This window comes from Phyllopteryx taeniolatus, chromosome 18 (assembly GCF_024500385.1).
Source record: "Phyllopteryx taeniolatus isolate TA_2022b chromosome 18, UOR_Ptae_1.2, whole genome shotgun sequence".
Taxonomy (NCBI): Eukaryota; Metazoa; Chordata; class Actinopteri; order Syngnathiformes; family Syngnathidae; genus Phyllopteryx; species Phyllopteryx taeniolatus.
The window spans coordinates 17,709,019-17,721,391 of record NC_084519.1 but is presented as its reverse complement, the minus strand read 5'-3'; the positions used below and the strand labels follow the sequence as shown (position 1 = coordinate 17,721,391).

Below are 12,373 nucleotides of genomic sequence, written 5' to 3'. Positions count from 1 at the left end.
ACGGAAAGCACTAGGACTCTGTGACTGGTACTAGAGCACTGATGGAAAAGCTACAGCCTGTGGGCCATTATAAGACGTCAAGGACATTTTATTAATTCAAAAATGAAATAAAACACTAAAGAAACTGCTATAAGAAGCCCAAAACATTACACGAAAACAATTCACAGATTAAAAACTGAAATGGTCTCTGGAGTCAAGAATGAGTACTCATAAAGCACTAGTAAATTATTTTCAAGCTACAATTTAGTTTAATCAGTGAACTATAATAGCCTTTTGTTTCCCTTTTATACAAACAAAGTGACGCAACAAGGAAGCAGCAGTAAAAAGAAAAAAATACCTTGGGGGTGGTACATTTGAACTCTCGCTTACAAGCAGGACATGACTTGTCAGGGATGTCAGTCAGACCTCTAAAACGTGTCCAGTGTGCACAGACAAAGTGGGAGACAAATCCAGTTTCGCCAGCACCCCCCTGATTACAACCTTTCCCGAAGAACAATCCTGGCTTAGAGACCGAGGACGGGAGTGGCGGAGAGACAATGCAGCCAGACATGCAGCCTAGTGTGATAATGTTACACCGCATTTAGATGAACAAGCAGCTTCTTTGTGTCGCACGCGTCCAAGCGAGTTCCTTACGACACAAACGCAGTGAGTCAGCGAGCTCGGCGCAAGTTTGAGCGGAGACGTTGCTTCAGAATCGGACGCCATTCAAGATTCTTCAGTGGGCGCCGGCGACAACATTGGCACACGGGCACACACACACATACAGGAGTGGAAGGACTGTAAGACGACAGAACCGCATGTCAACTCCTCGCCGTGCCACATAAGATGGCGGAGGTGAGGCCGCTTCAAAACGTTGCGGTGCCCGTTTGGCTACCTGAACCACGCTCGGGGCTTGTTTGAACGAATTCCCTGGTCGGAGTTCGTCAAAGTTCGTACGAGCCCCCGTATTGGCCGGGGATGGCCGCTTCCAAGCAAAATGGTCGACTTGCTTCTTCGTGCATCCCGTTATGCTCGACGAGGCCACCCAGTTTGGTGGCGAGCGGTGAAAACTTCCCGGTTCGTGGCGGACAACGTGAGATGACGGGACCGCAGACGATTTGAAAAGAAAACATTCATTCCTCTAATAAAAATGACACAAATTGCAGTGTGCCCCCCCCCGTGTATTTTGTTTTTTGTTTGTCTGTCCGTGACTATCCGGACTCAAAAAGTAATCAAATCAAATAAATTCCATATCTGCTCAACAGTCATGATTAGAAGTCAGAAGTAGAAAGTACTGATTTCAGTCCAGACCCTAACCCTGGCGACAGTCCTGCGTGTATCCCGCCTTTCGCCCGAAGTCTGCTTGGAAGGCTCCGGTTTACCCGCGACCCTAACGAGGACAAGCGGTGTCGAAAATGGACGAGCGGATGGATTTCAGTCCAGGTCTCTCAACTTTTTCCCACTCTCCTTGGCATTCTTGCAGCTGTACAGCCATTTGATAATCCTCGCATTCCGCTCGATGACCGACGAACCCTGGCGGATCTTCTCGCGCAGGACATCCTCCTGCAGGCCGTCGCTGTCGTCGCTGTTGCGGGAGAAGCCGCCGTCCGACGTGGACACGCTGACGCTGCGCAGCCCGACGGCCGTCTCGTCCGAGCGCGCCGAGAAGTTCTCCTTGCCCAGAGACTCGATGACCTCCCCGTCCAGGCCGCAGTACTTGAAGAAGGCGTCAAAGTCGGCAAAGTTCTTGGAGTACCTGGAGCTGATGTCCGAGCGGGATCGACCCACCCCTCTGCCCCTCCTGACGGGAACTTTCAGCAGATTAGCGGAATGACCAATATCGAGGATTTTGCTAGCTCCATTCTGCCTTCTGTCAAGCGTTGGTGTCCTCGCCCTTGAGCAGTATTCCCTCGCGGATTCCTCAGGTGTGCCGAGTTCTTCCTCCCCGCCCTCGGGCTCAGAGTCCTTTTCTGCCGCCTCAGGTAAGGCCGTTGTTTTTTTCGCAGAGCTCCGGAGCAATTTCCGCGTTATATGATGCTTGCGGTCACTCCCGGGCGCTCTCAGTAGTTCACATTTCTGCCTGTAAAGCAGGATGGAGTCGGGTCGCTTTTTGGAGCCGCAGCGCCGTACCCGCACCGGGGAGCTGCTCTGCCGAGACCCTCGGAGACGCATCGAGCTCCGGTCGGACGAAACGTTCGAGGTGCTGCAGTCGGAAGGCAGGCTGATCGGCGGCTCCTGAGCGGAGTTGACCGCCTGTTGGCTTTTCACGTACTTGGTTTTGCTGGCGGCCAGTCTCTCCACAGCGCTCATGGGCCCCTTTACCTCACTCTCCAGTTCCATTTGCTTTCGAAGGTACTCCGGACCCTTCTCCAGGATTTTGGAGGTATCGCTGGGGGTCTCCATAGCGGCTGGACCGATACCTCGGAGCAGCTCAGTCCTCATACGCCAGGTAGCGCAATCTTTCCCGAGGTTTCCAGGATTCCATTCGATCTCGTACTTTGCCTGAGCATGTTTCTCAATGTTTTCCCTGCCCTGTTGAGACACCCACGTCTCACCACCCCACCCATCCTGTGCAAGGTCGCCTTCAGCCAAACACGGGACTGTTTGAAGTACACCTGATAGGACCGCGCGGAAGTAGAGTGAAAGCTGACACTTTCCTGGGCTTAAGGGGGCGGGGAGAGAAAATGCCTGTGAAGTTTTAGCGTCCTCCCGTCCGTGAAAACATTTTTGCAGTCATTCCTGACTTTCCGTTTGTTCATCGAGCACTTCACGAGTATTCGTCATGAGTAGAGCAGTGGTAAAACACAAAAGGACTAACAACACACACAAGTCCCGGCAAGACTAACGCTAATCCGCGCATCCAATAAAAGTCAATGCATCTGTGCTGGCTTTTCGGCTTGGTCACAGATACATTTTTACATTTACTCGGTTGTTTAATTTTGCACTTGACGGGCGCGTAAGCATGCCAGAGACCTTTTCCTTTCCGCAGAGTGATGTTTTACGATCGTCTCCTATTTCTTGTCAGCAAGAAAGTGCGAACAGGTGATCAGGAATACTTTTTAAAAAGTGGGTTTTAATAAGTCCAAGTGGGTTTAATATGTTTGAATATGTCAAAGCGTACCGGGGTTCAATCCCCGGCCCCGCCTGTGTGATTGACGACTCTAAATTGCCCGTAGGTGTGAATGTGAGTGGTTGTTTGTTTGTTTGTATGTGCCCTGCGATTGGCTGGCAACCGGTTCAGGGTGTGCCCCGCCTCCTGCCCGAGGATAGCTGGGATCGGCTCCGGCACGCCCGCGACCCGCGTGAGGAGAAGCGGCTCAGAAAATGGAAGGATGGATGTCAAAGCATGGGGGAGGGGTGAAATGTACAAAAAACAAAACATGATCTCGCTGTATTGTTGATTTTGGCGGGTGGGTCTGAAACCCGCCCCCCTGCAATAAAGAGGGCTTGCCTGTACCTGCTTATTTATTGACACCCCGCCCCACTTGAACATGCTGCTTTCAAAACGTTTGTATTTCTTTTTAGCACCAGCAACCAAAAATAAACAGCATTTTGAAATTGTCTAACTCAATGGCAGCGGTGGAACCAATCGCTTATGTGTTGCTCAGGGGCTCACAAACACAAATTGACACTTTGCCCCATGAAAAATGCGCTTTGATATCCAAATGGAAACATGTGCTTCCGCCGTAAGCCAAACATTTGCCTTCCCGAAGGCAGAGGGCAGCACGAGAATGCATTGTGCGCAGTCAGGCTCAAGTCTTAAAGGCTTGTGGCTTCAGCCAGGTGCCAGAATCGTAAAGAATCCATTTCATGCACTTTACATACACAACTGCAACTTCCATGCTGTCGTCCCTCAAATTGTTTCCTTTATTTATTTATTTATTTATTTGGACTCAGCTATCATTCCACATCTGTTTCCAAGAGCTCTCTCTCTTCTTTTTTCTTTCTTTCTTTCTTTCTTTCTTTTTTTTTGATATCATCGAGGCGTATGCTCTCCTTTGGCCGGCTTCCTTTCAAATCCAAATAGGCCACTCGGGGGTTCAGCCACTTTTATTTGCACTTTCTCCTCCCTGTTCCAAAAAGCCCCCCCCCCCCCCGTCTTCAAATGTGCTGCTAAATGCGGCTGTGCTCCCATTTGTCACCGTCATGAATAATTCCTCTCAGTGAAGACATTTCTAAGAGGAGGGCCTGAATAAATTCACACATTTTGGGGCTATTTTGCATGGCTGTGTTGTTACACAACAATAAACCTCAGAAGCTTAGTTGCTGCATCTTAACGCACCTTCCGGAATTTACACTGTTTCCAAGAAAGTGGGAAGTCGAAAAGATTTCTGAGCTCTGATGAGGAGTAGTGCATTGGAATGCCTCCTAAACCTAATACCTCGTGCCCTAACCCTAATCGCCCAGCCCTACCCTAATGCAACCCTAAACTCTAGGAGCTTTTTACCATCATTTTATAGTTGTGTATCAATTTTACTGTTTCTTGCTAGACATTTGGATGTCGTGTACACGGAGACAGTCTCAGCTCCTCGGTCTAAGCTCCTCGGAACAACACAAATATTAGTCGTTCTTCTCAGAGGATAAAGAATATATGCCCGTGAGTACTGTCATATTGTATGTCTACATGTGTTACTGCACTGTATGTGTTACATGTCCATTGCTTAAAGGCTTAGAACACTGCAACATAGATGCTATTCATTAGCCTGCCCGTGGAGTTTCCAATTTGGGGTTATCATTCATTTAGCAGCCATGAAGGCAAAGTTACGCGGTTGTTTAGAAACGTGTCAGTGTCTTGTTTAGTTTGACAGCAGAGCTTGAAGCTTACCGCAAAATAATTGTTCACATATGATTTCTGCCAAACCGCCGCTTGTTGGGAAGGGAGTCTCGCATCTCAAACCCGACGCGAACTCTCACCGAACTCAAACACGGCCACTGAGATGCATCGAATTATGACACGTTCACCCTCAGCCTTCAGCCCTAATCCTGCTCGAACCGGTTGAGTTATCCCGAACTCTATCACTAACCCTAACCCTAAACCACCCACTGAGAGGCAATAAATTACAATATTTCATCCGCTAATCCTACTTTGGCTAACTCAACCCTAATCCCGACCCCTAACGCTTAAATGAAAACACAATTCTGGACTTTTATTTACTGCAGGCACTTTTTTTGTATCCATTTTGTCTTACAATTTTTTAAAACATATTTCATTCAATTTATAGGAAACTGCTGTAGCTCCAGACCGTAACTTCCAAATGTATTTTTCGACGTCATATTTTGCTTGAATTCCAAAATGGATAACGGGAGGTCCCATTTTCTTCTGCCTCTCATTCATGCTGAATGCGACAGACCCTTTTTCGCTGCCGAGGTTAATAATACTAGTTTCATCGAGTGGTATCAAAAGTCATAACATATTCAAACTTAATCGCTGGTCGTTTTGGAGTATTAAACCTGACGTGTGTATGTTTTGAGTTATGTTTGGCAGTGGAATCAGCACATTGGTGCCAAACGCTTGATCTGCAAAAGGTGATATAAATAATGATTTACAGATGCGTGCTTTGGCCGACGGAGTGAGTCAGCACGGCCTCCCTTTCCATAAACTCTTTACATTCAAAACGACAATACATGTGTATACCTTTTTTTTTTTTTTTAAAAAACATCAAAATTACCTTGTTTTGGATTAAAAAAAATACAAATAAAAATCACACAAAATTTGGAAATACATGCTGTTTGTTGGGCAGTGGCATTTGTCTCTTTTATTTCATCGTGGTTAAACATTTGTGCTCAACTGCCACATTCGATTTTTAAAATCGACAGAAGGGCCACACAGATGAGGTCAATAAAAAAAGAGAAGTAAAAATGTGTCTGTAAAACATGTAACTGATTTTTTAAAATAATACCTAATTCTCATTTTTTATTGTATTATTTCTAATCAATTTATAATTGATTAAACAATTATTTTAGAAAGTGGAATAAATGTAAAACTGTTTAGTTTGCTCCTCTTTTTTATTTTATTATTACAATAAATTAAGCAGTTAGTTTTGAAAAATGTTAATGTTCTAGAGATGTTTTGTATTTTTTATTTGCAACAATTAACCAATTATTTAAAAAAAACTGATGAATGCATGTGCAAATTCTTTTATTTTATGAACATTTACAAAATATAGATATTATTTAAAATAAACCAATCAACCAATTATTTAATGAGATAAATGAATTGACAACATTAATAATTGATATAAACTTTTTTTTTTTTTTTTTTAAATAAATCAATGGTGGTAAAAAAAAAAAAAAACTGGCTAAATTAAAGCAACAGCAAATGTGAAAATGTTACTCAACGTCAGTTTAGGAAGTTTGTATGACTTGCGGCAGCTTGAGCCTGCAGCGTGTTATTTCTCGTCGTGTCGGATGCTTTTCAAACATTGTTTTGAAATGAGATCAACTAACGACACAGAATGGATTGCTCAACTCAATTAGTTTTATTGATGTTGAGACCTCCTCAGTTGCTTTGCGGTCTTGAGTGCAGCATTGGTCCACTGTTGAAGTTCCCCCATACAACACAAATCATGTCCTCACTCACAACCTGATTATTATTATTATTATTATTATTATTTGTAGTCTCCCAGGGACTGATAACTGATGACTTTGTATTATTACTGTCTGGGGGGCCGCATTTTTGGACCCTAAACTGTGATTTTTTTTTTTAAAAACGATTTATTTGCCGAGCTTTATATGTTGACACACGTTGAAAGATGACAATGTGTTCGACACGTTGGACTGTTTCACTGTCATTGACTATTGAGTGTTATCGTAATACTGAATTACGAATAAGTCATGCTACCAACGTAGTAGCCTTGGCTACCGTTGGCTTGTTTCCAGAGCTATTGCTAACTTTGCGCTGCTAGCGCTGCTATTTTGGTGAAGCTGGACAAGCTTTCGCTGTGATAATACGCAATTTCATCACGCCATGTCACGATGACCGGCCGTGTTTGAGCATCGCGCTCGCGCACGCCAGCGAAACCCGACTTTGATCAGGCTCGAGGGCGAGGGATTTGTGAAGTGAGGCCACATTTAACGCTTAGCGGCCGTTTTAAAAGTGCAAAGTCCCCTTTTAAGTGAAATTCATTTGATTGGTGTTCTTGGTCTATTCACCACAAATATCTTTCTTTATTGTTACACCTGGCGTGTCACAAGGAGACTGTCGTGACTTGTGGCCTGTGAAGGAAGCCTGGAAAGCAAAGCGCTAGCGACTCTTCGCAGGTAGCTAACGCTCCCTTGTACCCCCACGTAGCCGTCATTCCTCACCCTTGTTAGCGATCCATCACAAGCACGGCGGGGATCCAGCTCGCGCGTCTGGCTAACATCGGCCCACTGTCTCTTTACTCTTTACGGCTTTTGGCGCGTGCGCACCATTGCTGCTGTCTCGCGTTTTCGGACGCGGGATGAGCCAGCGTCAGAAGGCTTGACGAAGTCACAGAGGACCACGCCGTGCTGCTTGCGAGCGTTTCCTGGCTCCCTGATGCCAAACGCCTCGCCGAGTGCAAATCAATAACTAAATCAATAAATACAAATGTGAGACGAGGCAAACCAAGTGTCCAAATGGGAAGATTTGAAAAGGATGAGCACTTTCCTCCCTTGAAGAGGACGTATCACGAAAATGTTGGACTTTATTATGGCTTGTGGCGAACAATAGTGCAATAGTTCATCATTTGTGCACCTTCTCTCCCGCAGATTTTCAAGTAACATACTATTTTTTGTTTATGGGTAAGTAAGAGTTGCACGCCTTCAGTTCAGTTGTATTTAACATGACTTTAATACATTTATTTGCAGTACATTTAATTATTTTAACGATTTAAGTACAGTATTGAATGTTCCTATACTGTATTTAGGCGCTGTGCTAATTTTCAAACTGCATAATGTTACAATTACATTCAATATAGTTTTTAGGAATAAAACATCTGTCAACGGCACTTTGTAATTGTTTTGTTTTTGTTTTTGTTTGACATTTGGGGCCCAATGTGCAGCCACTCTCCGTAGTACAAAAAGTTCACCGAGTGCACGCCTCTTATGGACATTGTGTGTGTACTATCACACTCCCATCACAGGAGGAGTCATTTTAAAAGAAGAGCTGAGGTGGACTTCAAATCCGCATCCTAATTTAAAAAAAAATAAATATTTTTTTTTTAATAAAAAAAAATCAAAACACAAAAAAGTGACATTTGCAAGGCATTAAAGTAACGTGGTCTATAATTTTAAATTCACTGTGGGCACAAAATGGAATCGTTCAATGACACAATTTGGTTGCCGGTGATGACGTGTTGCACCGTCTCCACACCGCGAGCGGACGGCAAGGTAAGGATCGCACTTTTTGACATTTTCTGCCGTAGACTGACACGTAAAAGCATTTTTAAGGACGATCTGAACATTTAAAGGACGATTCTTTTGTGAATAGACGCTCGGTAAAACGGGCAAGATCTGCTTTCGGTAGACGTCGGCCGTTCAGCTGCTGACCGCTCGCCTCATAAATCACAAATTTTATCTTCTCTCGTCTGAAGAATGTCTTTAAAAGCAACAGCCCTGCTTTGTGTTATGCTCGCCGCCAACGATCCTTATGACAGCCCGTCCGGCTTTTTGGCAAAAAAAAGACAAAACAAAACAAACCCCAAAAAAAACAACAAAAGACAAAAGGTGGGCCCGAGCGGGCCATGACTCATCTCATGTGGACGAGGGCAGGAAACGCCGGTGAAGGATGCGTCTGCCTCCGGGACACTCAGACGACAAATGGGAGGAAATAAAACAAGCTCGTCTTCAACTACGCCGCCGCCAAGGTGCGGTCAGTCCGTCGAGTTTCTTTGTATCGCCCTCAATCACAAAAGAGCCTCAAAGGTGCGCTTAGGCCGAGCTGAAGACAACAAATACATATCGTATCTATCGATATTAAAATAGTTGTAAAAAATACATCATCCAAATGTTTCAAAGGCATTCTTGAAGAAAATAGAACAAAACATACCACAGATATTTGAACACAAACACTCTGGCGCCATCCATCCATCCATTTTCAACGCCGCTAGGGTCGCCGGAGCCAAAAGGCGGACTACACCCTCAACTGGTCCTCGTTAGGGTCACAAGTTAGCTGGAGCCAATCGATCCAAGCTGCCTTGGGGCTTGCACTGAAATGATTGGAATGACTGTTGTTGGATTTGACTTGATCAATTCCTTTCCCACCTGCCGAGGGACCGCCAATGCTTGCCATCGCGTTTATTTGACCGGGATGCTCGACGAGTGATTTTACATGCGGTTGTTGCTCGACACACTTGGCACGTTTGTTTACGTGCAGCTGCACTCTAAACACGCGCGACGACACGGAGATCACAAAAAAACTACACAAAGGCACACACCTTCATTCTTCCAACTTTCACTCTAATGAATCGTAAATGCGTCATGACGCAGGTCATACATCTCGGCCTCACGTCGTCGTTATCTGAGCATCTCAACCAGGAAAGTAATGTGCCAACCTTTTCAGTGACTTTATCCCAAAAGCAGACACTCTTGAACTTTCAAGCCATTTGTCAAATTCCCCTCAGTCGGGCCAGCACACACACACACACACACACACACACAGACACACACATGCACGCACATAATTCTCTCTCACTTGTCATTCCTTTGTTTTCTTACCAATCCTTGTTTTCAGCTAAATGTTTCCCTTGTCTCAGTTGATGAAGTCTCGGCTCGTAGCGGACGTCATAACCGCCGAAGACGGGCAAAATATCAAAATTTACACACATCATAATGGCTAAAACAAAAGAGTGAGATTTACACACATCATAATGGCTGAAACAAAAGAGTGAGATTTACACATCATAATGGCTAAAAAAACAACAAAAAAAACAGCGAGATAATTTGGACCTTTTAGTGGCTAAAAACGAAGAAAATTGTGACGAAAATGCAAATCTCATATCGGCTGAGAAAAACCTTCGACATCAGAATTGCTCAAAATGGAGAAAATATCCATAAAATCAATCATAATGGCTAAAAGTGGTGGAGGTCCATTGATGTCTTTGCGAGACTCGTGAGAAAATGCAGACATCATTCTCGTGAGAGATGAGAGATCAAATTGAGAAATGATCGCAGAATTTCAGACATCATTCAAAAAGAAAACACAATGGTTACAAAGTTGAGAAACTGTCAAGAAAATGTGGACATCGTCGCGGCTCAAATGAAAAAGGGAGAAGCTGACACGATAGCAAAGAAAATTTGGATGTCATGATTGCCAAAACAAAATACCAAGAAAATGTCTAAAACAAAATAGCTAGTAAGTGCAGATGTTATCATGACTTACAATGGAAAAAATATGAAGAAAATACAGACTTGATGTCTTGGCCTAAGTAACATTCAGAGATTTGAAATGCTCAAAATTGAGAAAATGTCAAGAAAACGAGTCGCAAAAGGTCGAGAGGAGAGGCGGCATTATGGCAGCGTGAGAAAATGCAAATGCAGACGTCATAATGACGAAAAGTGCAAGAAACAGACAAAATTCAGGCATCGCAATTTCTTAGAATTGGGAAAGTCTAACAAAAAAAAGAGGCTTGATGTTTGTGTGATCATGTTAGCCTTAGCGTTAGCGTTAGCATTAGCCATCGCAAGAAAAGGCAGATGTAACAATGGTGGGAAAAGATGAAAAATCGAGAAATTAACCCATTTAATACCAAAAACATAGTTTTACGTCTTTGAAAACTCGATCACCTAATCCCAAAGACGTAGTTTTACGTCTTTGAAAACTCGATCACCTAATCCCAAAGACGTAGTTTTACGTCTTTTATGTTTTTTTGCGCCATAGGCTTCAGAGGAAGCTGACGTCACGCCTCACTTTCGCATTAGGCCTGAGAGCGATTTTAATGCCCATACAAATGGACACTAGATGGCAGCAGTGCATCATACAACTTAGAATTTTGGCATAATTTACCTATATTCTACCGCTAATTACTAAAGAATGGAAAAAGGTAGAAACAAACTTTTTTTAAAAAATCTTTCTTTTGGTGGGTGCCATGTTTATATAGCCATAGAACACAATATTCTGTGTGCCTCGAAAGATCGGTCAAAATCCTCTAAAATGGGTGGTACTGATGCGGGTTCTCTTTTGAAAAGCAAGAAAATACAAAATGCGAAATAATGAGAAAATGTGGATGTGACAGCAGCAAAAAAAAAAGGCGCAAGTCAAAATGACTCCAGAAAATGCACGGAATCAGAATTCCCCAAAATGAAGACAATCTCAAGAAAGCGGTTTAGAGAACAGGAGCCACTATGACGTCGACGCTAGCGAGAAATTGCGGACGTCTTCCTGGTGCCACAAGATCACGCGGAAACGCTTTCACGGGGAGATTCTGACACTTTTGGAAAAGGAACTGGTGACTATTTATCCCGGAAGCGTTATACTGCGGTCAATGTGCCAGCTCAGTTTACCGGCATGACAGAACACACACACATGCACGCACGCACGCACGAGCTGTCCCGGGGTGAGGGCGGGAAATGTACTTATTTATCACAGGCTTTTTGGTCACCGGTCGCGTAATCCGTCCCAAAAATGTAACACAGCCTTTAAGCTAATCAAGAAAGTCGCACACGGGTCTCATTTGTGTCGTCATTGACGACTTACGCAGCGTCGCAATAATGATCGATGGAATGTTGAGACTAAGAAGCTAAAATTGGCCTTTTTTCCCGCCACTTCCGACGACGACGGGCTGGGAAATGACGGCAAGAATATACTGCAAAATGCAGAATGCGTTCGCGAGGATTTAGTCGGATTTCATAGAAAAAACGTAACACATTGGGATTAGTAGCAGGGTGACATTTTCAAAAGAACAATGACTAAGTTAGCACACGGTGCAACACATTCACGTTCGGATTTTATACCAAAAGTCCTGCTTGCGGTCGATATATGTTCACATGAAGATTTGCGTGCAACATTACGATCGCTGCGATGTCGCGCGTTACGCTCGGAAGCCGACGCTTTCGTTGGCCCGCCTCCGTTGCATCGGACAACGACAGAAATTGCGAAATTGCCCATTGATAGACTGCCAAAGTATTGCAAATTCCTATTTTCGCCGTATTACTCTGCCAAATGCGTTCTCAACACAAAAAGTACGGCTTGACATATTGAAGAGAACGCTCCGAACGTATTAAAACTGAGAAATGAGAAGGCCTTCATCAAATAAATCCTCAAATATTGCAAAATAAAAATGCAATCGATGCAATTTCCGTATGTGGATGATGTCACGGCTAATGCTGTAAGTGTTGCGGCGCTTCCAGAGATCTCAGCTGGTGAAACCCGAGCCGGCGTGCCGGCGAGCGTCTGAGTGCCTTTTCATGGCAAGCGATCGGGCTTTTCTCTGGA

The 12,373-nt window shown here is 44.2% G+C and overlaps 1 protein-coding gene across 1 annotated transcript; it reads right to left on the bottom strand.

Moving 5' to 3' along the window:
- Positions 1 to 63: 63 nt before the first annotated feature.
- Positions 64 to 2,481, bottom strand: fam110c (family with sequence similarity 110 member C). Its single transcript, XM_061753532.1, has one exon. It carries the CDS (start codon positions 2,419 to 2,421, stop codon positions 1,414 to 1,416), a length of 1,008 nt encoding a protein of 335 aa, XP_061609516.1. The 5' UTR covers positions 2,422 to 2,481; the 3' UTR covers positions 64 to 1,413.
- Between the last annotated feature and the right edge of the window lie 9,892 nt (positions 2,482 to 12,373).